Raw genomic sequence first — 23,561 nt, 5'->3', positions numbered from 1 at the left:
CCCCACTGTCCGCCGCCGCCACTCCCGTCACCCCCTCCACCCATCGTTCCGCTTCGCTGCGCCGTCGCTGTGAGCAGCCCCCCTGCGTGACGAGGGCCACGCTCGCGCTCGCGCAGCCTTTTTATCTGAGCGCGGGAACGGCCGTCGTTTTTATTGCGCATCAGTTTTATATTCCTGCAACATCGCGTTCCAGTCACATGGCACTACATCACCAGCGGCCGTGAATCAGCTGTGCATCCTACCACCCCCCCCCCCACCACCCACCCAGACTCCTCTTTGCTGCTTCTCAGTAAAGCGGAGAGCTTAATCATTCCAGCTCTGGCCACAGTGCTCATTTCATTATCTTAATTCACTCTACCCATAAAATCCATTTTTACGCCTCTACAATAGAAAGCAATTCCGCTAATGCACCTCCGGGGTTTATTTATTTAATTTGTTCTATTTTTTTTGTTCTCCCCACTCCGCTTTTGTTCTGACGGAGCAGCAGGCAGCATCAGCAACCTGAACGTGGCTCAGAGCCCCCCGAAACCGCACCACCTACCCACCCACCCCAACACGCGAGTCGGCGGAGACTGCAGACACAGCAAGAAGGCACCTTGCATTCCGATGCCTTGCCTCGCTCGCAACATTTGACGCTTTCACTCGCACTTAAGAGAAGGGCAAGGGCTCCACTTTCATTTTCTGGGGGATTTGATTGTCTGGCGTTGCTGCTCCGTGCGGGGTTGAGTGTGGTGGGAGGGGTGGGGGTGGTTTATTTTTTTTCTCGTTTAGGGTAAAGCCGCACTGCACCAAAGCTTTGAAAGTTCTCAAAAAGCTTTGGAAGCTGCCAGGACCCCCGCCGGCCGCTATCGGCCGTTCAGAAGCCGATGGCTCACTCGACCTGATAATATAATCGGTGCCATCAAGCGCGAGTCGTTAGCGACGCGACACGTGGGGCCGGTCTACGACCGCACACGCATGCGGTGAAGCTACCCTCTTTATCCGTTTCAGCGGGAAAGAGGGGGGGGGCGGTTGGCACTGTCGGGACGGATTTTATTATCCGTGTTAATTCGCACAAGTCACCGATTGTATGAAATTTGCCGCCACCAATTTTGAGCCACTCGTGCACATGTTGACAATAGGGTGCATTGGGCACAATGTCCCAGCTCCTCCTCTTACCCGTGCAAAGACTCGGATAATGGGATGGCTTTAACAATTCCGGGCGGCCAATTCCAAATGACTCATCCGTACGAAGCTTCCGACAAAAGATTCAACTTGCCACCGCTTCCAGGGAATGCCTCTTCTTCACGCAAACAAGAGGAGCTTGGATCAGAGGCTAATCACTATTTTTGTTGGCTTGTTCGTCTCGCACACGTCACCGCAAAAAGGCCGGAGAGCCTTCGCCATAATTTAGAGCGCGGTAAAAAGTGCAAATAAAAAAAACTAAAGAAGAAAAAAAAACCACCCCAACAAACAAATGCAAAAGCGGAGACCCTCTGAGGCAAGTCGACTCCGCACGCCGACCAATCAGCAAAGAGCGCTGCTCCCGCCGCCGCTGCGCGGGTCTGTGCCCATCTCCTAAACGCCTCCCTTCACCGGGTCACTCGCACCCTTGAGCACAGCACCTGCAACATGTTAAACGTCGCAACTCTACAGCCCAACATTCATCAACATCGGCACGAACGTCTGCCGGGCAGTGAGGCGAGCGAGGGAGCGAGGGAGCGCCTGTGGCTCAGGCCTCGCGCAAGGCCGTTCCCTCCGTTGCCATCGACAACGGCCAGAATAGTTCAGGCGTGGCCCCAAAACATGCTTCATCTTATTTATCAAAATTTAAAGGATTTTTTTTTCCGGGAGGCAGGGCAGAGACACCAAATGTTTGGTTGGCTTAAACAAAAAACAAAAAGGTCGATATTTTGTTGTTGTTGTTGTTTAGTCAAATAAAACAACTTCTCGGGGTTGTCTTCGCCTGTAACATAATCTTATCCACCCTGATTATGCTGACAGTCACACCTGTTATCACCGTTTAGGCTGTTATTTAAACTTCATTATTGTTTCTCGCCCAAGCCTTGCCCCCTGGTGCATTTTTCCGAGAGTGAGAAAGGCGCGTGACCCCTTTATTGGGCACATTTCTCATGTTTTGACACGGCCGGTGCACGACACAAATGCAAGCAAAGGGTAAAGGCGCGTGCACATACACGCACACGCACACACACACGCACACACGCACACACGCACCCACACGCACACACACGCACACATACACGCACACATACGCACGCACACACACGCACACACACACATACACGCGCACATGCACACATACACGCACACACACGTACACACGCACGCACACATCCACACACACGCACACACACACGCGCACACGCACACACACACGCACACACGCGCACACACACACGCGCACGCGCAACCGCATACACAAGCAAACGCGAACAAAACAACACGCACACACGCGCACACACGCGCAACCGCATACACAAGCAAACGCGAACAAAACAACACGCACGTACATGTACACATATTGGCCCTGTGCCAACCACCCTCATCAGTTGGTAATAATGCCAGAGAATAAGCTGTAATTATATGCACATAATGCCAAAGAGTAAGATAATAACATTTTTATCGTAAAAATGTGAATTTTAAATCACTTAGGCCTGATATTTGTTTTACGAGCGGACTCATGTCTTAGCTTAAATGCAGGGATAAACCAAACTAAAAAATACAAAAAAATTCATAGGAAAGGAGCACAAAATGGGACCTTTTTTGCCAGGATCAAAGTATGAAAAATAAGAACAGATTTTACCCTTTCTGGCAATACAACAATTGTTAAGATGTTTAAAACACCAAATAGAAACCTTTGGCAAGGAACCATGTCTGCATGAACCACACAGTACTTGTGGTGAGCATGCAAAGAAATATGCTCTGATAATATATTTTTTCATACTGAAAGGAGCACGAATGCAGATGCAACAAAATTGACAACATAACTCGCTCGCAATCACGCACACACTTTAAAATGCGCCTTTCTTGAGGTGACAATTTAAAAGCCAGGTAATCATTTGGCACCTCGCTTGATCACGCTGAGCGAGCTCCGAGCCGTGTGCTGGCGACAGGGATACATTAGATTTTTTCTCTCTCGGTTTACGTTTTCACACTCGCCCTTCGCACACTGCGCTCCAGCCAATCGCATTCGCCGTTTTTAACAGATTAATTTCTCGAGATGGCTGTCCCAGCAGGCATATTAATCTCCGGACCTCTGCTCTCACAAAATGTAATCATCGCTCAAAGCCCCGCGCACACACTCCTCCCTGATACAAAACACGCTCCCCGCCGACCCTGCGATAACGCGTATCTCGACAACAACAAAAATAAAAAATAAATCCCAACTGCTCTGAGATTCCCCTGTCGTACCACCCTCAACACCGGCTGCCACAACAGACGGGGAAAGCTTAACGAGCATTTGAGGTTTCAAGTAATTTTTTTTTAATAACAGCTGAGGTTTTGAAACGTGCGCGCCTGAAGGTGAGGTGGTGTTTGGAGGGGGGGGGACAGCGCTCGCAGCTTCCCACTTAGAGAGTCAGAGTGCAGCCCTCCTCAAACCGAGGCAGTTCATGACATGGCCGCTCGCCTCCGTTAGCCGACCTCGGCTAGCCGTGACAACGCCAAAATAATAATCCTCCACATTCCCTTGGAGGGCTTCCAGTTCCTCCATAGAACGAGCACAGCTGACTTGCCCATGAAGAGTTACACTAAATGGATGACGAGTTCATGGTTTGATACCTGACCAGGATTTGACCCTAGTCATTGCTCTAGGGTGATTTAGCCTTGGTATCAAATCACCCTGAATGTATGCCAGATCTCATCAGACTTCCTGCGCTTTAGCAGAGTTGAGCTTGATTAGCACTCGGGATGGCCGACTGCCTGGGAATACCAGGTGCTGTAGGCTTGGACAGGAGATGCCATCAAGGCAAACATGCTCGAATCTTTCCGTGGACAGCTTCATGTAAACATCCCCTTCGCGTGCCCTGGTTTGTTCTCGCATGAAGCCTAAATCCTCACAACGGAATTGGCCAATCATCCCAATGTAGACACACCCTCCTGAAAGAAGTGTATTTAGACACGGTGAGATTTCCCCGGATATAGGGCATCGTAAATGTTCTTATAAGCGGTGTGACACTGCTGAGGCACGTTACTGTTATGCTAGTACGCAGTGAAGTGTCTGTCCGTGCATGTAAAAGAAAACACTTTCAACTACTTATGTTATCAGGTAAGGCCCACTGACCTATATAGCTCTTTTTCAGAAGCGACAGGCCACAAATGATAGCTCAACGAAGTGGCTTATCGCGTGCAAATGTATAGCAGCCATACTCTTCATGCACATTCTAAATGTGGAGGGAAAAAAACTGGAGGACCCGGATAAAAATCCACGGGGAGTACATGCAATCTCCAAATATACAGCAGGCATCGCCAGGGTCAGGGTCGAAACCACGACCTCCTGCATACCAGGCGATGTTGTTAACATCTCGCCACCGCGGCGCCCATCGGAGAGAGACAGAGAGTGAGACATAATTCAGCCCATGGGTTGTCTGGAGAGATACTCACAGGTTCTTGACCTCTGGGATGCCTCGGAAGCCTTTCCTTGGGATTCCTCGGATTGCATTCTCACTCAGATCCCTGAAGGCGATACAGAAAAAACACAAAAAACACATTTAGATTATTTAATCCATCTGTGCGGGGCATTGATAGTTACCCCTCACCTACTGATAACCCTGTGCTCTAACACAGCAATCAGTATTCAAAACACATACTAAAAAGTAAAGCACGCTCTTCTGAAATGTATTTTCAGGTAATATTTTTTTTTAATGAAATTATGAAATGCTATGTGGAGCTATCATATGATGACCATCATCATTATCACGATTCAAATGTAATTTAAAGAAAAAAAGACACAAGCTATATTTACATAGTCCTTGCCATCATCACCACCATCAACACCACTGTATATGGGATATATTTGATGACGCAATGGACACGGGCTCCCACGTGGCTCCTTGCGAAGAAGAGCCGGCGTGCTCGATCACCTGCCAGCCCAGAGCTGGGATTCTGGCAGCTCATCACACGTGACGCTCGCGACGCTCACGACACAGACGACGACGAGCCTCCCGCGCCTCCGATTCATTAATTCCCGACGTGGCGCCGCTCCTCCGCCTCGCGGCACTCCGTGCGGGCATCTGTCAAACACCTCCATCGCTACCCCCCTAGCCCCCCCCCCCCTCGCCATTCCCCTATACCACCGTGGACAATTTTTTCCGTTGCGCATATCCACAAGAACGTTTCTTCTTTCGATGTTTTTTGAACCCGGCAAAAAATTATGCCAGCTTCCAGAGAGACAGACAGCTGACGAATTGGCAAGAATCAAAGAAAGAAAAGCACTAAAGACATCTTCACGCAGACGAGGCCAGATTATTATTTGCAGGAGACGGTGGTCCTGAGGATGGGCAGCGCGGAGCTGGGGGGCAGCGTGGAGCTGGAGGGGGGGGGGGCAGCGCGACACTTGGGGGGGGGGGCAGCGTGGAGCTGGGGGGGGGGGGGCAGCGTGGCGCTGGCTGTCAGGATCTCTGCGCGTTCCGGCTCGACTCGCGTGGCAGCATCAGGAACCCGTGGCAGCATCAGGAACCCGTGGCAGCATCAGGAACCCCGGCGCGCGCCTTGTCAAATATTTCACGGACCACACCCCGGCGGCGGCGGTGGCGGCGCGCACACTCTAACACCTGCGCGAGGCATGGGAACTTAACCACATTACCCTGGGGCTACATAAACAAATCATTCCACGTGGAACGGACTCCCCCCCACCCTCCTCACCGCCCCTCCCCCGCTACCCTCCCGCTCCCCGCACCTCCACCGCCGCCACCGAGGTTAAGCCGCTTCAAAGCTCAACGGGAGTGGCTCTTCGTCCGCCGGGTTCGTGAAAAGCTGTGGCGGGCAACACGTGCGTGCGTCACGCGCTTATCCTCGGGAACCCCGCCGAGACGGCGAGGAACGCGTAACGAATGGCTCTCTCTCTCTCTCTCACCGCGCGCTGACCATTCACGGTCGGCGGACAGGCATAAAGGACGGGCCGAGGAATTGTCCCGCTAACGAGACTCGCCCGCGATCAACATGATGACTGGCAAGGGGGAGGGCACACAATAGGGGGCCCGTGCTGCGGACCCCGGGGGCTGCTGCTTGGCGCAAAGCCAGCACGGGAGGATTCGCAGATTTCTTAGTCGACGTTGAGGAAACATTTTCCAGTTTTCTCGATGATATTTTTCCGTTACGCATGTGCAGCCACTTTGGTCGACATTTTCGGCTGGATGAAGGCCTCTTGCCCATGCCGTGTCGGTCGCTCGAGTTGTTGTTTGACCATAACTTTGCCGTGTTGGTCAGTGCGGGCTGATGAGAGCCCAGAACCCAGTTCAGATACCACTCACAACTGATGCTAGCCGTTGCGAGGAAGCGTTAATGATGAATATTGGGAATACATTTTTACTAAGTTATGCTTGTGCACCACCACCACCACCACCAAGGAAGTACCTTTATTCTTTTGATAAAAGTAGACCATTCCTCTTTGAATATATCAATATAAAACCTATCTAATAATAAAAAAAAAATGCTGAACCTCACCCCCCCCCCCCCCCCCGGCTATCAAATTGTAAAACCATTGTGATCCCTCGGAATTGAAATGCTAAGGGGCACTACATTTCAACCAACCCACGCGATCTTCGAGGAAATTACCGCAAATGAAACAGGAGACCTGGAGGGGATGGAGTCATAAGAATGTGTCACGGGGGAATTTAACCGCTCTGCCCCCGAGATAAATTAAAGGGCTCGCAAAAGACCGATCACCCCCCTCCACCCCACCCATCATCTCGGACCAACCCGCCCACAAGACCCCCCTCCCCCCACCCCTCCGAGTCGTTACAATCATACGGAACAGAGGGGATGGGCCAGAAATTTGAAATTCCTATTGTACCGCAACACGTGAGACAACTTAAGGATGAGAATAGAAGGTTGCCCAGGCGTCTCGGGGTGAGATGAGACTGCCAGAGACACTGAACTGCCACTGCTGAGATACTGGGTTTCAACTGCCTTTCATTAAACCGAGTTCTCAAGGGGAGCCAGATGATGCTTCACAAGTTCTGATCACTTACGACTGCGCGCAACAACATTAAAAAACGCCATCATATTAAATGTGGCCTTTGATTCACTCGGGACAATTGCGGCTCAGAGAATTAACATCTTCAGCGTGATGACCATGTCAATTCTTCACCAAGCCATATAAAGCCGTGCCCCCTGGTCGCGAATGCAGAAGCGACTTCAGGAGTCGTCTGCGACGTCATCCTACGGAGACGCTCTCTGGCACAAGGCGGGTGGACTTCTTCTTCACTCCCGAGAATCCTCCGCGGAAATTCGCTCATCGCTCGGCAGCGACGACTAAACCATCTGGGCCATGAAGCAGCGAGCCAGAGGCACGCCAACGAAGCAGCGCAGAACAAACAAGCAACGACGCAAAATATGACCCCGATGAGAAACCGTGCCTCCATTTGAGGCTTCGCCGCCGCGGCCCCGCGAGCGCTCAGCGACGACCAGCGGCGTGAACGGGGCTGGCAGGGGCCATGCTACGAGGGATTCAAATGCTCCCCCCGCCCCCCCCCCCCTTCATTTGTCTTTCTTGCCTCTGCGCAGCCCCAGCACCTTCGTCGTTCTGGCCCGTGGGCCTCAGTGCAGTTGCACCGCCTGCATGCTGGACAGAGACGCCAACCGCTTACTGCCAGGAGCGGGCGAAATCTGCATTCGCAGCCGCTAAAAAAAATGTTGCGTCTCGGAAAGTTGCCTGCGCCGTATAACGGCCGGCGACAGCTTCGTTTACCTGACGCTACCTCGTGGACGGGGGCGTTCGCTGATTTCCGCCACCTCTGATGAGCGATCGTTGTGCAAAGGCTCGAGCATTCGTGCTCAATTAAGAACTCGCTGGGGCGAAACCGAAGCGGGTGATTTTTTAACAGAATTCTCGAAAACTCCCGTGAAATTTCCCCGGACGTGCGAGGTGAGCGTCGCGTGCCGTGCGGACTCGCACCTGGCCACGCACGCCCACAGCTTTCCCGTCTCCGCCCCGAGACTTTGAACTGGCACGGGTCGGTGTCGGCGCTCCAGAGAAACCCAACCACGGCTCAATCAGCGACGTCGCCACGTTATTAAATGATTAGCTGTGTGTGTGTGTGTGTCTACACATGGTTGTGTGCTAGATGCGGTGTGATGAGCGGTGGCCGAGTATACTTTGTGGATAGATCATGGAAGCTGCTGCTGCTGCTCGTGATGAAGATGATGATGATGATGAAACCGGTGCAATAATAAACCGTGCCGTGTGAAGTGGCTGCCCATCCGGTGGCCGGGTCTCTCAGCTCGGTAAATGGGCAGCGGCCATCTGCTCCCCATTACGGGCGTCCCCTTAACGAGCGGCCGAGCGTTCGTCAATCGCCAGCTCGGCCGAGCATCGGCGATCGGGGACGGATCAACGGGCCCCGAGGACTGAAGGGCGAGCGCGATACCGACGCGAGTTCGAGCGCACGCACCTCGCACGCGCTCCCACACGCACCTCGCACGCGCTCCTACACGCACCTCGCACGCGCTCCTACACGCACCTCGCACGCGCTCCCGCACGCAAACGGGAAGACTGAGCGAGCCACAGCAGCAGGCAGCGGCAGAAGTGGTTCATGATGCATTTTTACTCCTGAGTGCTCTGAGAGAGCACAGGGCTATCAGACGGAGGAGGAGTAGAATGAGGAGGGGGCGGAGGAGGAGGAGGGAGCGGAGGAGGTGGAGGAGAAGGAGGAGGAGGGGGCAGAGGAGGTGGAGGAGGGGAGGAGGAGGAGGTGGAGGAGGAGAGGGAAGAGGAGGAGGGGGAGGAAGAGGAGGGGGAGGAGGAGGGGGAGGAGGAGGCTGCTCAAGAACTCCTTATTCCCTAGTGCGGCTAAAGGTACTTTTTTCCCCACTAACATTTTCTCTTGTGAATAAAATCGTCTGCTACGAGACCTGCGGTCAAACAAATACTGCGACAATAACAATTACGATATTGAATCGTGACCTTGATTGAATCGGACAAAATTAACCTTTGTTGGCGCAACGAGAGTGTTGGCCGATTACAGGAGCACGCGCCAACGCCGAGACCCATTACACGCGGCGCTGGATATTAAAACACGCGCAGAGAGTTGGAATGCAATAGCAGTGGCGTGTGTGGCATTCGGTCGTAAACTCCCGCTGTGCGATCGTGTGCACGCAGCTGAACTGTGTGCCTGTATTACTGAGATGACGCATTTAGCTACCGAGAAACGACTGCTGCATCGCATTATAGTTTGCAAGCTGCTGTGCGTGTGTCAGTGGGGAGCGGCAGTGCCAGCGGTTAACAAGCTGCGCTACGAACCCAGCGACCCGAGGTCGATTCCCACTCACTGCTGACAGCAGTGACGATTATTTGAACCGGTCCTGGGCCTAGCTTAGGTCCACTCAGCCTCACATGGTTTGTGACAAGGCCAGTTGTGCCAGCCTAAGTGCTTGCTTGGTCACAGCACTTGTCCCAACAGTCTGGTAAATGATGTATGGGGGGGGATCCGCATGTACCTATGCGTGCGGGTGCTCGTATCTGGGTATGCGCATGTACGCATGTGTCAACGTCATTCACAAGCACAATTCACACCTCTTTCCCCTATCTGCTATCAAAATATATATAACATTATTTTGACTATCTTACTTCATTCTCCACTCCAAAGTGAATAAACCTACTGCGTTCTAATAATAATACCTCTTCTGAAACACAAAAAAAAGACAAAACGCACTTTCAAAAGCTAACGGCTGCCAAGTCGACTGCACGAATATAAACAGCCAAATCCAAGCGACCAAATAACCCGTGAGAAATCTGCGATGATGGAGCCCGTGCTCGCCGCTCAACCTCCTCGCCTCGACCGCGACGAACGCGGCGGCGAGCAGGAGGGCCACCTTGGCCCCCCACCCACACAGACTCTCTCCTCTCTCCTCCCTGTTTACTGTTCACCATGAATTATGCATGCGCACTTCATCTAAATGATATCCTTCGCACCCGAGATGTTGCGACGCGCGGCGATCGTTCACGCCGCATAAAGCGCCAAATGACTATGCAGGGAATTACCGCCGCTCCCCCCTCCCCCCCATTAAATCATCTTTACAGCGCTTCCCGAGATCCGCAGACGCCCTCCTTCTCTCTCGCGTCGCGCGGCCCACCGAGTCGCGCTCCGTCGCTCGCTCGCTCCCCGTCTCGCGGCGCTGCTGCTGCTGCTGCTCTGTCTCCGCCACCCTGGGCTGCTCGTCTCAGAGACGATCGACGGTCGGAGAAAAAACGGTCCGAGTGGGTTCAGGAGCGAGACGCCAAAGCCGACGGGATGGCCTCGGGAGAGAGTTCGTGTCGTTTTGCTGCTGTTCACGCCACTCCGTCGAAGGGGTGCAGATGAGAGTGGGTTTACTCTCGGGTCACTGCGAGTGCCTACGGTTCTCCACGCATCCCGTGGCTTTAATTTCCTTAATTTCCCATCCACGAGGGAGAAGAGCACATCGGCTTGCGCGCTAATCCCCAGCGGACGACGCTTACCGACCTTTCGGCCCGCGCGCGTTCCCGCCGAGAGGTTGCCACCTTTTGAGGTGCAATGAAAAATAAATCGGACCATGTCACGGGAGGAAGATGAAGAGCATCTCGCAATAGCGCCAGAGGGATGCAACTCCGTGTCGATGTATCGACTTGAGTGGTGTATTATTATTGTTTTTTTGGCCTCATAACTTGGAATTTTATCTCCGTAGTTGCCGAAAACAGTGACTTCAACCAGAGGGTAACCCTGGGAAAACCAGGACGGGTGGCAACCCTAGCTCCCTTAGAAACCCCTTTGCCCGCAGTCATCTGTGCTGTTAACTCCCTACCCCTGCTCGAGTCTAGGCTCAAAACCTTTATTTATTATTCTGCCTATGACTGACCCGCCTCTGTAGAATATACAAATATGTACATCTATGAATGTATATGCCCACTGTTTGCATACGGCATCTTGAGGCAGATTTATACACTGTATACATCCGAATAATATTGTGTCGTACGAAGTTTGATTTTAACAAAGCATTGACAAAAGAAGTTTCTGGCATCCGAATGCTGCGCAGGAGGTGATCAGAGTGTGCTCGGAATTTCACGGAGGACAGGGTAAGCAACTGGAACGACGTTTGGAGTGTATTGTGAAACCGTTTGTGATGGATAGGTCAAGACACGTGTTCTGGCAGCAGGAGGGCAGGTTACCAAGACAAGCACTGGGGGTTTACCGATTCAGTGGACGCTAATGCAATTCCTTCCACAGCGGTGGAGCCCCATGGCTCACGCTGACCCTGGCCCACCGGCACAGCTCCTTGGCCGGAACTGGGCCGTTGTTCCCGATCTGGCCGGAGTCCGCGGTTCCCAGAGGTCACGGAAATGAAGCATCAGTCAAGCAGCCCTGGCTCGAATCGTACCGCGGTGTCAAAGCAATCCAACCAAATATCACTCTCGGCCAGCGCGTGAGCTTGTTTTGGAATGCGGTTTTGTTTTGTGTGGGGGTTTCCCCCCACCTCCTCCTATATATAAAAAAAATTAAAGACCGTTATGAGCTGTCCGGGGATTGTACAATTCAGCTGAGGCGAGAACCAAAATAATATCCCTCAGTCACGCTTCGCGGGACATGCCTTTTCCTCCTCGCGCCTGCGCATCTCGTAGGACGCCCGGCTCAACAACACCGCGTTTCTCCGCGCACGCCGAGAGCGCGCGTCTCGTCGGCCACGTCACCCCTCGCTCTCCCACCCCCCCGCCCGCGCCGCCCCTCCACCGAGAGGACGAGACGCACAATTGGAGACACGTGGATTCCGAACGACCATCCCAGCTCCGTGGCCACCACGGTCCGCCACGCCGGTGCCTGAGCTCCACCACAGCCCCCCCAACCAACATCCTAACTCCAGCCGCCTACCACCGATCCCTGCCCCCCCCCCCCAAGCAGCTACTTTCCTCTCTGGGTCCTCCGGTTTTTTCCCTCCACATTTTAAAACACGCGTTCAGAGTATTTGGCTGCTATAAATGTCCACGTGATAAGCCACTTCGTAGAGCTGTCATTTGTGGCCAGGTCGCTTCTGACAAAGAGCTACGTAGCTCAGTGGGTCTTACCTGCTGAAATAAAAAAATTGTTTATTTAAAAAAAGTTTCCCTGAACCCACTTTGCCCACCATTCCCTCCGATGCCGCCTCCCCGAGCCACTCTCTGCCTCCCCGTGCGAGCATGGCATCGGCGCTCACAATCCAGCGCTACGACGGAAGCCTCTCTCGATTTTCGATCGAGTGCGACGGAGGGGCATGCCGGTCGGTGCAATGGGCGCGGATTCCACAGGTCACCGGATCGATCTCCTTCGTGCGGGCAGTTGAAAGAGTTTCTTAAATCCACCACCCCCCCTCCCCGACTGCCTATGTCCATCCAGCGGGATGAGCACAGCACAGTTAATTGACAGGTTTGCGTCCAGTTGAGTGAGGTGTGGCTACTCCCATCCCTTGCCAGGTGTTCGGCCAGCAGGTAAGAGTAGACCAACAATGTCTGCTCTAGAGGGGCCCTTTAGAGCGCCCTCGAGTGAAGTCCGCTTGGGATAACACTGCCACCACCTTCCAGTTCGGACAAAGCCCAGCCAACAACGTGGCACTCCGACGACTTTGTCCCGCACACAATCGGGAAAATCTCTGCCTCTTGAGCTTAGTGCTGCACGAAGTCAGCAGTCACGTCCCTCATCTCTCGCTTCCTCTAAAGATGCCCCCCCCACCAACCCCCGACTTGCCCCACCACCCAACAGCTCCCAGACGGCGCTCGGGGAGCAGCGTGAATAGACCGTCTCGACACAAATGCAGGGCGAGCCTGGTGCAAGACACCCACTTCACGCTCGACCCCAGACATTGCCGTGGAATTCGAAGCCTCGCTCGCTTCCAAAGAGCACTCCTCCCCGCGGCGGAGGAGCCGGGAGGAGCCGCCGCATTAAGCTGAGCATCTCGCTCCGGACGCCCGGGGGGGGGGGGGGGGGGGGCGAGCGAGCCACCGGGAGAACCGAGGGAGTGGAGCCGATGCCGCTCACGCTCCACAAAGCTGCCAGAGGCATCGGCGATGTACTTCCCCACCCCAACGCTAGAAGTTCGGTGAATTGCCACAATTCTGGGTCATCGTTCGAGTCCAGAATAGAAGCGTTTTGAGCTCTCTCCTTCTCCATCGCTCTGCCTCTCTCTGTTGTTCTGTACAACGTCCGCTCGAATCCGTTCGGGAACTCGCAAAGTGGTGCAGCACATGTGCTACTGCCGCCACTTCTTTTCCGAGGACCAGAGAGCGAAACTTCGGACATCGCCCCGAGAAACACCGGCGGTGAAAACCCAAAGACTCATCGGAACGCTTTTACCGCACACCGCCGCGACAACCCCACACGCTCGTAGGTTCGTGCGTTTTATTTTTTCTTCTCAAAGCAACCGATTTAAAATTTCACAGCCGTCGCGTCCGTTTTCCAAGGACATTCATTTAATTATTTGTTTTTGTTCAACAAAGTAGCAACTTTTGTAAACGGCGTCAAACACTAAGATGAATAAATCATGCTCCGTCAGAAAAAAGGGGACCCTGGCTGAAGCTAACGCACCGCACACAGCCGCCCGTGCCGCATTTTAATTGCGCGCTTTATCGAAGAGCGCAAAGTGTAAAGATGTCACTCGCACGACTTCGCTTCGGCTTCTTGTTTGGTGAATCTGCAAGCGAAGCGGTTTGGGGTGGCTGCTAGGGCAGGCGGGGGCTGAGGAGGGGGCCTTGCATGCGTCCTCTCCAGCACGTGACCCAATTAGGCAACGAATCAATTGCTCGGGTGCTTCTGTGACCGCCCACTGCTTTCAACTACCCAAAGGGGTTCGGAGCATCTGCCCATTCAAGCCGAATGCCCCCAGTGCCTCTTAATTGAGCCTGCCGCTTGTGGCTTGCCACAGTAAGCAAACATTTATCAGATACACGTGGTGCATGCCGTCCTTCTTAACCCCCCCCCTGCGCCCCCCCACCCCCCCGGAATGTCCCATAATGGAAAACACGCTTTCAACATGTGTGTATGTCTGTTATGCGTGTGTGTGTAGTGTGTATGCTGTTGTTTGCCGGGGGTATGACACGTGCACATTGCGCGATGGGTACGTGAAAGCTTTCTCCCCGCCCCTGCCAGGAGCGGGGAGTAGAGATGGAGCAAGTGGTGGAGAAGCGAAGGGAGAGGGTGATGCATTTGGGCAGCACTATGCCAAAGTAAATACTCATCGGACTACTTTTGATCTGTTTAAAGATATTCGTGCATACGTCCGTCATTTCATTTATATCTCGAGATGAGCAATACATCAAACATCATGTTAAACAATCGGACTGTCCAGAGTGAAAGTTTGTTTCTTAAGAGGGCATGACCTGACCTCGAGAGAGGGAAAAACACCAAGATGTAGAGAACTAAGAGCTCAGCGACCACCGCCTCACTGCCATCTGTGAGTGGCAAAGCGATAGAGAATTAGATAAGATATTGAGTGAATAGCAAGCGGTGTGGCACAGCGCCCATTTCGGACAAGGTGAAGGAGAGTGGTGACCGCACTGCATTTGTACTGCACATCGTCCATCCACCGCGGCGAATGGACAACGTCGTACAGGCGTGGCTGCAAAAGAGCGAGACGTGGCAAAGGTGCCACTGGAGGTCACGAAGCGACAGAGGGGACCGCACTGTATCCAGCGACCTGAACCAGCGCGGTGAAGTATGGCCAAACCACCCACTCGACCGACGCTGCGCGGAGCGGATCTCCACCCGGCAACGAATCGGCGCGAGGGTGGTGTAAAAATCGCTATTACGTTTTTTTTCTTTCCGTGTTGCGATTGTTCCAAATCCAGGTTTCCCCTTGTAAAAACGAGGCTGCACACAGCCAATGAACAATAACGCTAACGACCCTTCGGGGTGGGAACGGCGACTCGGTTGGGGAACGGTGCTGGCTACTTACTGAGCCGGCAACAGCAGCCGCCGTGGCCGCATTCCTCGCCCTCGCCAGAGACCCCCGGCGCTTCGTTTGCGTCCAGCGGCGAGCGATGTGGCGTGACGCGATGGGACGTGATGACGTTTTGACCGATGGGCCCCCCCCCTACAGCCCCCCGCTGCTCCGCGGGGTCCCGGCGCGGCCGTGTGTCTAATGGGATGAACATGCTGCTCTCCGGCGCGCTCGCCAGATCAGAGGCACGACTCTCGTAGCCGCCGTCGTCGTGACCACCGGTTACGGCTATGGCCAGAGGCAGAGCCGCCACCACCGCTACCAACGCCGCCGGGAAGACACACGTGTGTGGATAGTGGTTGGAATTACAGCCCCCCAGCAGATTGTGAGATGTTTTTTTACTCTCTCTTCTGTTTCTGCAGCGCAGGCCACCTCCACTCATCTGCACCCCCCACAACCCACGCCCCCCCCCACCCCTCCACACACACACCCCCGAGATTCAGCAGACTCAGCAAATGACTGCAGAGCCGCGCATTTGCATTAATAAATTACAACTCCCTCCATTCATTCATAGATGAGATGAGAGGCGTTGAGGAAATGCTTCTGCTGCAAATTGGTATTAATAAACGAACATGCAGCTTCGCTTGTGTTCTTCCCCCCCCCTCACCCTGCGCACCAAGCGGCGGCGATCTACCCCCGGTGTCTGTGCCAGGCTAGGTGCACTTGGAGGATAAAGCAGAGGCGGTTTCAATTGCTGCCGGCTTGGCTGGTCAAAAAAGTAGAGATCCCGGCTTTCCGGGTTAACGCAGCGTTTCTAAACCCGTCTTCCCGACCATGCCCCCGATGGTCGAGGTTTCTCGTGATTAATCATCATCAGGTGCGTGCAGTGTGTACGGACTTCATTATTGGAAATCAGGAAAAATATTTAAAATGAGGAAAAATATTGGAAATGAGGAAAAATATTGGAAATAAGAAATGATATTGTAAGTCAGAAAAAAGTATTAGAAATCATAAAAAATATTGAAAATCAGAAAAAATATTGGAAATCAGAAAAAATATTGGAAATCAGGAAGTGGACCTTGGTCGGTTGCAAGGGTTCAAATTGAGAAACGCTCGGTTAATGGATCACGTTGTCAAAAGGCAGATGTATTGCATTTCCCCAATACACACACACACACACATGTACACAAGACAAATATCCCTCATGTAGCAGACACAGCAAGTGCTGTTAGCGAGCACCAATGAAGGCCGCCTTCCATCCACATAAGGACAAGGAAGCACTGTGTAATTATATTAGGCCGAGCCGACCTAGAGGAGGCACAGTACCGATTCAGAAATCACTCGCCACTGATGTATAACCATTGTTGGGAATCGGACTCAGGTCGCCAGGCTCATAATGCAGTTCACGAACCACTGCACCACCACTCCTCTTTGTGAATGGCATCAGCACTGCTAAAGACACAGCTATCGAAGACAAATATCCCCGTATAGCCTTTACAGACTGTGCTGTTAGCGAGCACCTACGAATGCCGGCACGGTACACGAGGAGGGTGGGTCATCAGCAAACACCTACACACACACGTCACGTACACAACATCCACTCACGCAGCATACACACACGCACATCTACACACACACATCATCGCTTTCCAATTTTCCACGGGGCGTTATATTTTTCTTAATTTCCCTCTCCCGTGGGGAAATTCCTGCAGGTTCTGTGACTGCCCTGGCCGCGCTGTTGTGCCCCCCCCTCCCCACGCAGTCGTCGCCCCCCCACCCCCCCAGCTGAAACAAAACCGGCGGTGCTCGCGCTGGAACCCAAGACTCATGGGGGAGCGGTCACGACTAATGCGGTGCGAGAACTCTAGAGGCTTCTAAATGAAATGGAAATCTCCACCCCCCCCCAAACCCCCCCCCCCCTGCAGAGCGCCTGCGAGCTCTTCGCCCCGCTGGCACAAGGATGGCTTCGCCGATGTCGTCTGCGTCATTCGCACCCGCGGAGATTGGTCGCCGATGATGCTGTCGTTCTCAGTGCGTTATTGTGACGACGACGACGACGATTAATGTACAGAGAACTCCTCTCATCCGCATTAAACACAGCGAACCGATATCGCGGATAAAATTAGTGACGACGGCTAACGGCGAAATAGTCACTGCTCATTTTCTGGTGGGTGGAAATCGTGGGTAATGGGAAGAAGAGGAGCGCGGATAATAGGAATTTTAGCAAAGCATACACAGTAATCACGGGATAATGTCATTCCACACACAAAGATCCCCCGTGTTGCTTTAACAGACTGGAGGAGCAAGTGCTGTTAGCGAGTAGCACCTGTGAAGGCCGGCACGGCACACGAGGAGGTGGGTGGCCATCACAACGCCCGGCCACCTTTGTCTTCCCAGTGACGATGTTTTACTGCACACCGCACCAGGTACTCATTTGAGGTTGAGTCGACCTAGGGGAGGCCCAGGACCCGTTCAGATAATCGTCACCGGGGTGTTGGCCCGTGAGCGGGAATCGAACTCGGATCGACGGGTTCGTCGTGTAGCGCGCTAACCGCTACACCACTGCTCCCCGTACACCCACACACGCACTCACGCACGAGCGAGCGAGTGTCACCGCGGGTGATATTTTCCATCTCAGCGGCGCCCGGTGGCACCTGCTGCCGTGACCGCAGTGGCGTCGCTCCGTTGGCGGGGGTCGCGTGTAATAGCGGCACGCGGCCAACACGTGGCCCGACAAAAAGGGGCGACGGGGGCCTCGATAGCAAAGAGCCATTAGCGAATCAGAACGCTTTGAAGATCGGTGCCAACACCTGCGCTGTTTAATAAAGCTGCCACTGACGGGCATGCAGGTGGAGGCAACGGAACACACAGGGAGCTCAAAGCTAAACATCGCTGCAGGGGCAGCGTTTGTAACAGTGGCGGTGTGGAGGATGTGCAGCTGAGCGGACCTGCCGATGACCGGTACCAGCGGTGTCAAGATCGGCTTCTATGATGGAGGCTCGTGAAGGATGCTGCTGGGCAGTTGGAGTCAGTCGCCCTCCAATGACAGTGGAGGGCAGAGGAGCGACGCTAACAACAATGAGCGGAGCGCCGGGCAGCTAAAATGAAGCAAGTTTGCGTAATGGGGGCACAGTTGGTGCATCTGCCAGTCATCTTAGTCAGACAACCCATGGCACCTGGATCTGTCCCGTGACCTCCTGTCAGCAAGCCTTCGACATTTCACGTGGGCGTAGAGTGCCCACCTGGTCTGGCACAAGCAGCGTGGTGACATCACAGCCCCTTAGTGGCGAATGGTGGCTGCTGTTGTTGTTAATGATGGCAAGGTGGGTTCAATTCCAGCGAATAATAATGGTGAACATCAGTGCCAAAGTGGTTCCCGAACCTACCCTGGGCCCTCCCATGAAACGAGTGCCCTGTGTGGTGTGTAAACATACATGGACATTTCAACCTCGCAACAAGATGTGCGTTGTATTAGAGTAAAATAATGTTGTGTTCTTTTTTAGATAACTGTTTGATGCACAAGGCTGGCGGCTGGGGTGAGCCAGTGGCATAAAAATAAACGCTCGTGTGAGCGATAGCCAACTCAAGCCATGAACGCAGCTGATGCTCACGACAAATATCCAAAGTCAAGGGAACATTTCAAGGAGAAAACGACTGCAAGGAAAAATATATGTATATGTTACTTGTGCAACTTTGCGAAAGCAATTTAAAAGTTATTCACGATGCATATTCATACATTGGCACAAAGGAGGGTTTTTTTTCCTCCTTAAGAAATGGCTTCCAGCTGTGTTGGTTGTGACTGATCGGGATTAACAGAGACTGTCTGGTTTAAACAAAAACACACACACAATTGCACGAACGCGAGATTCGGGCCAATTCCGCCCTTTCTTGACAAAATAGAATTTCCTTTGTTACGTGAAACTCAAGGAGCCGAACTGCTGCTCGCAAACTAATCTCATTTGTGGCAATCGGAGGCCGAAGTCTCTAACTCAATCAGCGAGAGGTGAATGGCCGTGGCATTTCGCCGCGCCAATTCCGCGTTCACGTCGGCTCTTTTTGCTTTGCCCCCCTTCTCCGTGGCTTGGCGGGGTCCCCCCCCCCCGTCAGGCACGAGAGAGAGAGGGCGAGGAGAGCGAGCAAATGCCGGCGGCGATGGCGGCGGCAGCGGCAGCGCCTCGCGAAGGATCCGCCGAGCCGATCAAGATCTAGCACCTAGCAGCGGAGGGAACTCCGGCGGACCCCTTTGAACCCATCTCCGCTTCCCGGGGCAGCGATCGCACCTCGTTAAGGAAAACAACTTCTCGTTTCTCTCCCGTGGAATAACTTGGAAACCGAGCGAGGTGGGAAATAGAGGCTCGCGGGGGTGGTGGGAGGGGGGCAGAGGCCCTTGGGTTGTCACCGTGCTACTCAGGGGGTGATGATGGAGTGGGCGAGGGAGCCCCGAGATCGATGAGGGTGAGGAACCTCTCCCTGACTGAGCGCTGAACAGGACCATCGAAACGCTCTTGTCGGGCACCCACACGTTCACAAACAAGACAAAAGGTCCCTCTTATAGCCTTATAACAGAATGTCGGAGCAAGTGCTGTGAGCAAGCACCGATGAAGCACCTCCGATTTGCACGGTTGGGTATGTACAGCGTAAAAGAAGTTCAATATACATATGGCGCACGCCCGACCGCCTTTGTCTCTCCAGTGACGATATTTACACGCCGCACCAGGTACTCATTTGAGGCCGAGTCGACCTAGGGGGGAGGCCCAGATACGGTTCAGATAATCGTCACCAGTGTTGGCCGTGAGCGGGAATGGAACTCGTGGTCTCCGGGTTCGTAGCGCTTCGTAATACCCGTCACATGCCACTAAGGTAGAGTGACGTCACCACGGCGCTTGTGCCAGGCCAGGTGCACTCCACGCCCGTGTGAAATGTCGAATGCTCGCAGGTCTCGGGACAGACCCAGGTGCCACGGGTTGGCTGACTGAGATGACATACACAGACATGCACACACGTGCCAGTTACGTCTGTCACTGCTAGAGGTGCTTGTAGTGACAAGCGACTGAGCACCGCGCTAAAATATGAAATATGTTGCCAGATTAAAAAACTCCCCCCCTCGAGTTATGATTAGTGCATGCAAAACGGGGATAATCAATGCCCCATGCATCATTAACGTATTGGGATAGACAAATAAGGTTTACCATATGCTCGGGTAGCTTACGTTTTCCCCAAGCTAACATCTACTATCTTTGTAATTTTGCCAAAAAAACTAAAAATGTAAATGAGGGCCTGGGGTTGACCTCTGCGAGAGACGCCGTTATCAGCGCCCGGTCGCTTCCACACCGACCCAACGACCCGTTTCTGAGGTCAGCCCGGCAACAAATGGGCAGCTCATCTCCCTGGGCAGAGCGATCTACTCAGCCCGGTGACGTGGACTCGCGTACAGCCCACTAGGCCTGCTGAGACTGCCACAGGAATCGAGGCTTGGTCCGACCGCCCGGCTCACGACCCGAGGCCAGCCAGCTATGACGCGCTCGTGGGAACGCGGCACGAGAGAGGGGCAAGTGGACGCGAGGAGATGTAAACTGAACTATGAAACTAAACAGTTTTTATTATATTACCAGGTTAAGGGCCACTGAGCTATACGGCGCTTTTATAGAAGCGACCTGGCCACAAGTGGTAGCCCAACAAAGTGGCTTATCACGTGGAAATTTATAGCAGCCAAATACTCGAAACACACGTCGATTTTAAATGTGGAGGGGAAAACTGAAGGACCTGGAGACAAATCCACGCAACCACGGGGGGAGAGAGACACGCAAACTCCAAATATACAGGCATCAAAGGATCGAGCCCACGACCTCCTGTATACCAGGCAAGGTAAGTTAACATCTCGCCACCGCGAGATGTGGAGGGGAGCGTGGCGGGTGAGCGAAAGGCACCTTCAACTCCCACTCGGTTTCACATCTGCAACGGTTTGTGGCACAGGTAATCGTGGCATCGCGCCGCTTAAGCGAAAGCAGACGCACGTGTCCGCTGCGTGCGCTCGGCTTCTGCCGAGGTCAGCTCATTCCGTCCGAGAGCACGGCGGCAAATCGCGCCGCATCGCATAACGCTCCTCTGAGCAACACTTCGAATAAAAACGAAGTGCTTTCGTGCCGCCTTGCTTACGCTCCGAGCCTCTTCCAAAATCTGAGATAATAACATAAAAAAATACAAATTTCTTTTCTCGTCGTTGGATATGGGGATCCACGTTGTCCTGTAGCCGGTTATTCGACTACTAACCTACAATGCGTTGCCATAAGAATCTTTAAAAAAATTCCCAACTCGACTGGAAATCCGCTCAGACATTTCTGCAGGAAATTACCATCCTCTGCTGCGATGTCAACATGTAAGATCCTGCGACGCAGTTTGAAATCGTATTTTCGATTGTGCATCACGAGTTGTATTCCACAGGGAATTTTTTTAAATTCCGTTTCACTACAACGTTGCTCATGTCTCCTCTGCAATGAGAGACAATGAACAACTCATAGTTACGGGGTTTTTGTTTTTTTTCCTGTGTGGTGTCTACGATAGGGCAGTACAGTGATAAATTATTAAAGCTTTCTGCGTGGAACTTTGCGAGATTGTATCTCTAATGCACGAGGAGTTTTCTCTCCGGATACTCTGGTTTCCTCCCACATGAAGCCATTTATGTAATTGGCCAAGCAGCCCAATTCAGCAGGCTCCTCCTGCAGCAGCAACAGCAGCAGAGTCTTGAGACTCACGGAAGGGCCCAACTACCTCCATGACCAGCAAGGTGCAGGGAGGCCGTAATCCAGCAGTGGATTAACAAACGGCTGTCATCTGCAATGATTGCCACTATTATCGAGGGCCTCTCGACTGATTATACGAAGGACACCAAAACGAATGACCGTGCCGTGGAACGCTTGTCAACTGCAAGCTAATGAATGCGGATCCATCCATCTCACTCAAGCGGGGGTGCAGAGCACGGGTCATCTCGAACCGGCGCAGGAGGCAGCCCTTGGGTTATAGGCCACAGTCCCACGATGTTGAGGAATAACAAGCCATTTGCGTCTAATTGCAGACGAGGGAGCGAGGGGGTGGCATTTAAAAAAACAAACTCAAAAGACGACCCTCACGACTCACCCCCGACCCACTACCCACCCCACCCCGCCCCGCCGACCCCGCCAGCCCCATCAAACACCTCGCCTCCACGAGGCCTCCTGGCAAAAAGCACGGCGCCTCCTACCAGCCCGGCCAGTGCAGCCCGGGGCCCCGACACACGCTCGGGCGGGCGGGCGGACGGGCGAGGGAGCGATGCCCAACTGGGACCCTGGAGGAGTGCCATAATTGGGGCGGTAATTAACGGCGGCATTCACGGCGCACAGAGAGAAACCCGCCGCTCGCAATGCTCCTTTCACGCTGCGGGGCCCCCGGCCAGGGCAGCCGCTGCCAGCGGCTGCTTTGTGCGCCGCTATGCGTCGCCCGCGCCGCATAGCGGCCTTTCATGTCCCGGAGGGCCATGGCAACCGTCCGCGTTTGAAACGCGACTCCGGCCGGGCGAAGGAAATAATTAGTTTTTTGAAGGGTCAAGTTCTTCTAATGCCCACCAAAAGCCTTCTCAACTCCGTGGTGTGTTTTTTTTGCTGGCAGTCAATGAAGAAGTTTTTTTTTTGGATGAGGCGCAATTCCGCCAAACCCGCCTGCCCCCATCCTCCTGCCGCCCCTCTCCCTTCCACCTCCTCGGAACGACGATCGCCTCCCACGGCAACCCTGCCAGCCTCCTGCCCCTCATACCCCTCCCCTACCCCTTCTACCCTACTACCCCTACAACCCTAAAGCAACCTTTTATGAAGTCTCTCCTCACTGCGGTGCGGTTGAGGCTCGTTTCACTTTCATTTAATTTCGAAAGTATTTTTGGCCGGGTTGATCCAATGCAAAGTAAAGTTCAATCTACAGGCTCGTCCACACACTCGCGGTGAAAACGTTCACCTTCACGAATTAATTATTGCGGCTAACTTAAAACAAATTGGGAACTTTAACACGCAGCAACAAAAGACACGATGATAAAACAAAAAGTGATGAAAAACAAAAAGTGATGAAATGCGTCACAATGGCAAAAATGTATCGTTGCCAATGGAATCCTTCCACCTCGGGAAACGTGCATCGACTTGTGCAAATGTGAATCGATTACTTCCTCTTTACGCAAACGATATGTTACGTTTGTGGTAATTGAGCAAATAGAAGCAGGGCAAATGCGATGTAAATCACGAGGCAGGAAAAATGAGACAAAAGTCGAACTCGTTTTGTCTTGCCCGCGAAAAATCACTTTTCAGCGGTCGCCAAAACCTCGCACTCTTCCAACGGAGTGCGGTTGAGAATCTACGCATTTCTGCTGCCGTATAACATTAAAAAAAATCTCAAATATATAATGGGCAAAATCATTTTTGGCAACGGCTATTATTCCCATTTTGAGAAAACACGAGCACCTTTGT

The 23,561-nt window shown here is 53.2% G+C and overlaps 1 protein-coding gene across 1 annotated transcript in view; it reads right to left on the bottom strand.

Moving 5' to 3' along the window:
- LOC144931374 (slit homolog 2 protein-like) overlaps positions 1-23,561 on the bottom strand; it is a 242,288-nt gene that overhangs the window by 97,190 nt on the left and 121,537 nt on the right. Inside the window, exon 5 of the mRNA XM_078855179.1 lies at positions 4,603-4,674. Coding sequence (XP_078711305.1) covers positions 4,603-4,674 — 72 coding nt within the window. The remainder of the gene's footprint in view (positions 1-4,602; positions 4,675-23,561) is intronic.

This window comes from Lampetra fluviatilis, chromosome 4 (assembly GCF_964198595.1).
Source record: "Lampetra fluviatilis chromosome 4, kcLamFluv1.1, whole genome shotgun sequence".
Taxonomy (NCBI): domain Eukaryota; kingdom Metazoa; phylum Chordata; class Hyperoartia; order Petromyzontiformes; family Petromyzontidae; genus Lampetra; species Lampetra fluviatilis.
This window is presented reverse-complemented; position numbering and strand designations above follow the sequence as displayed.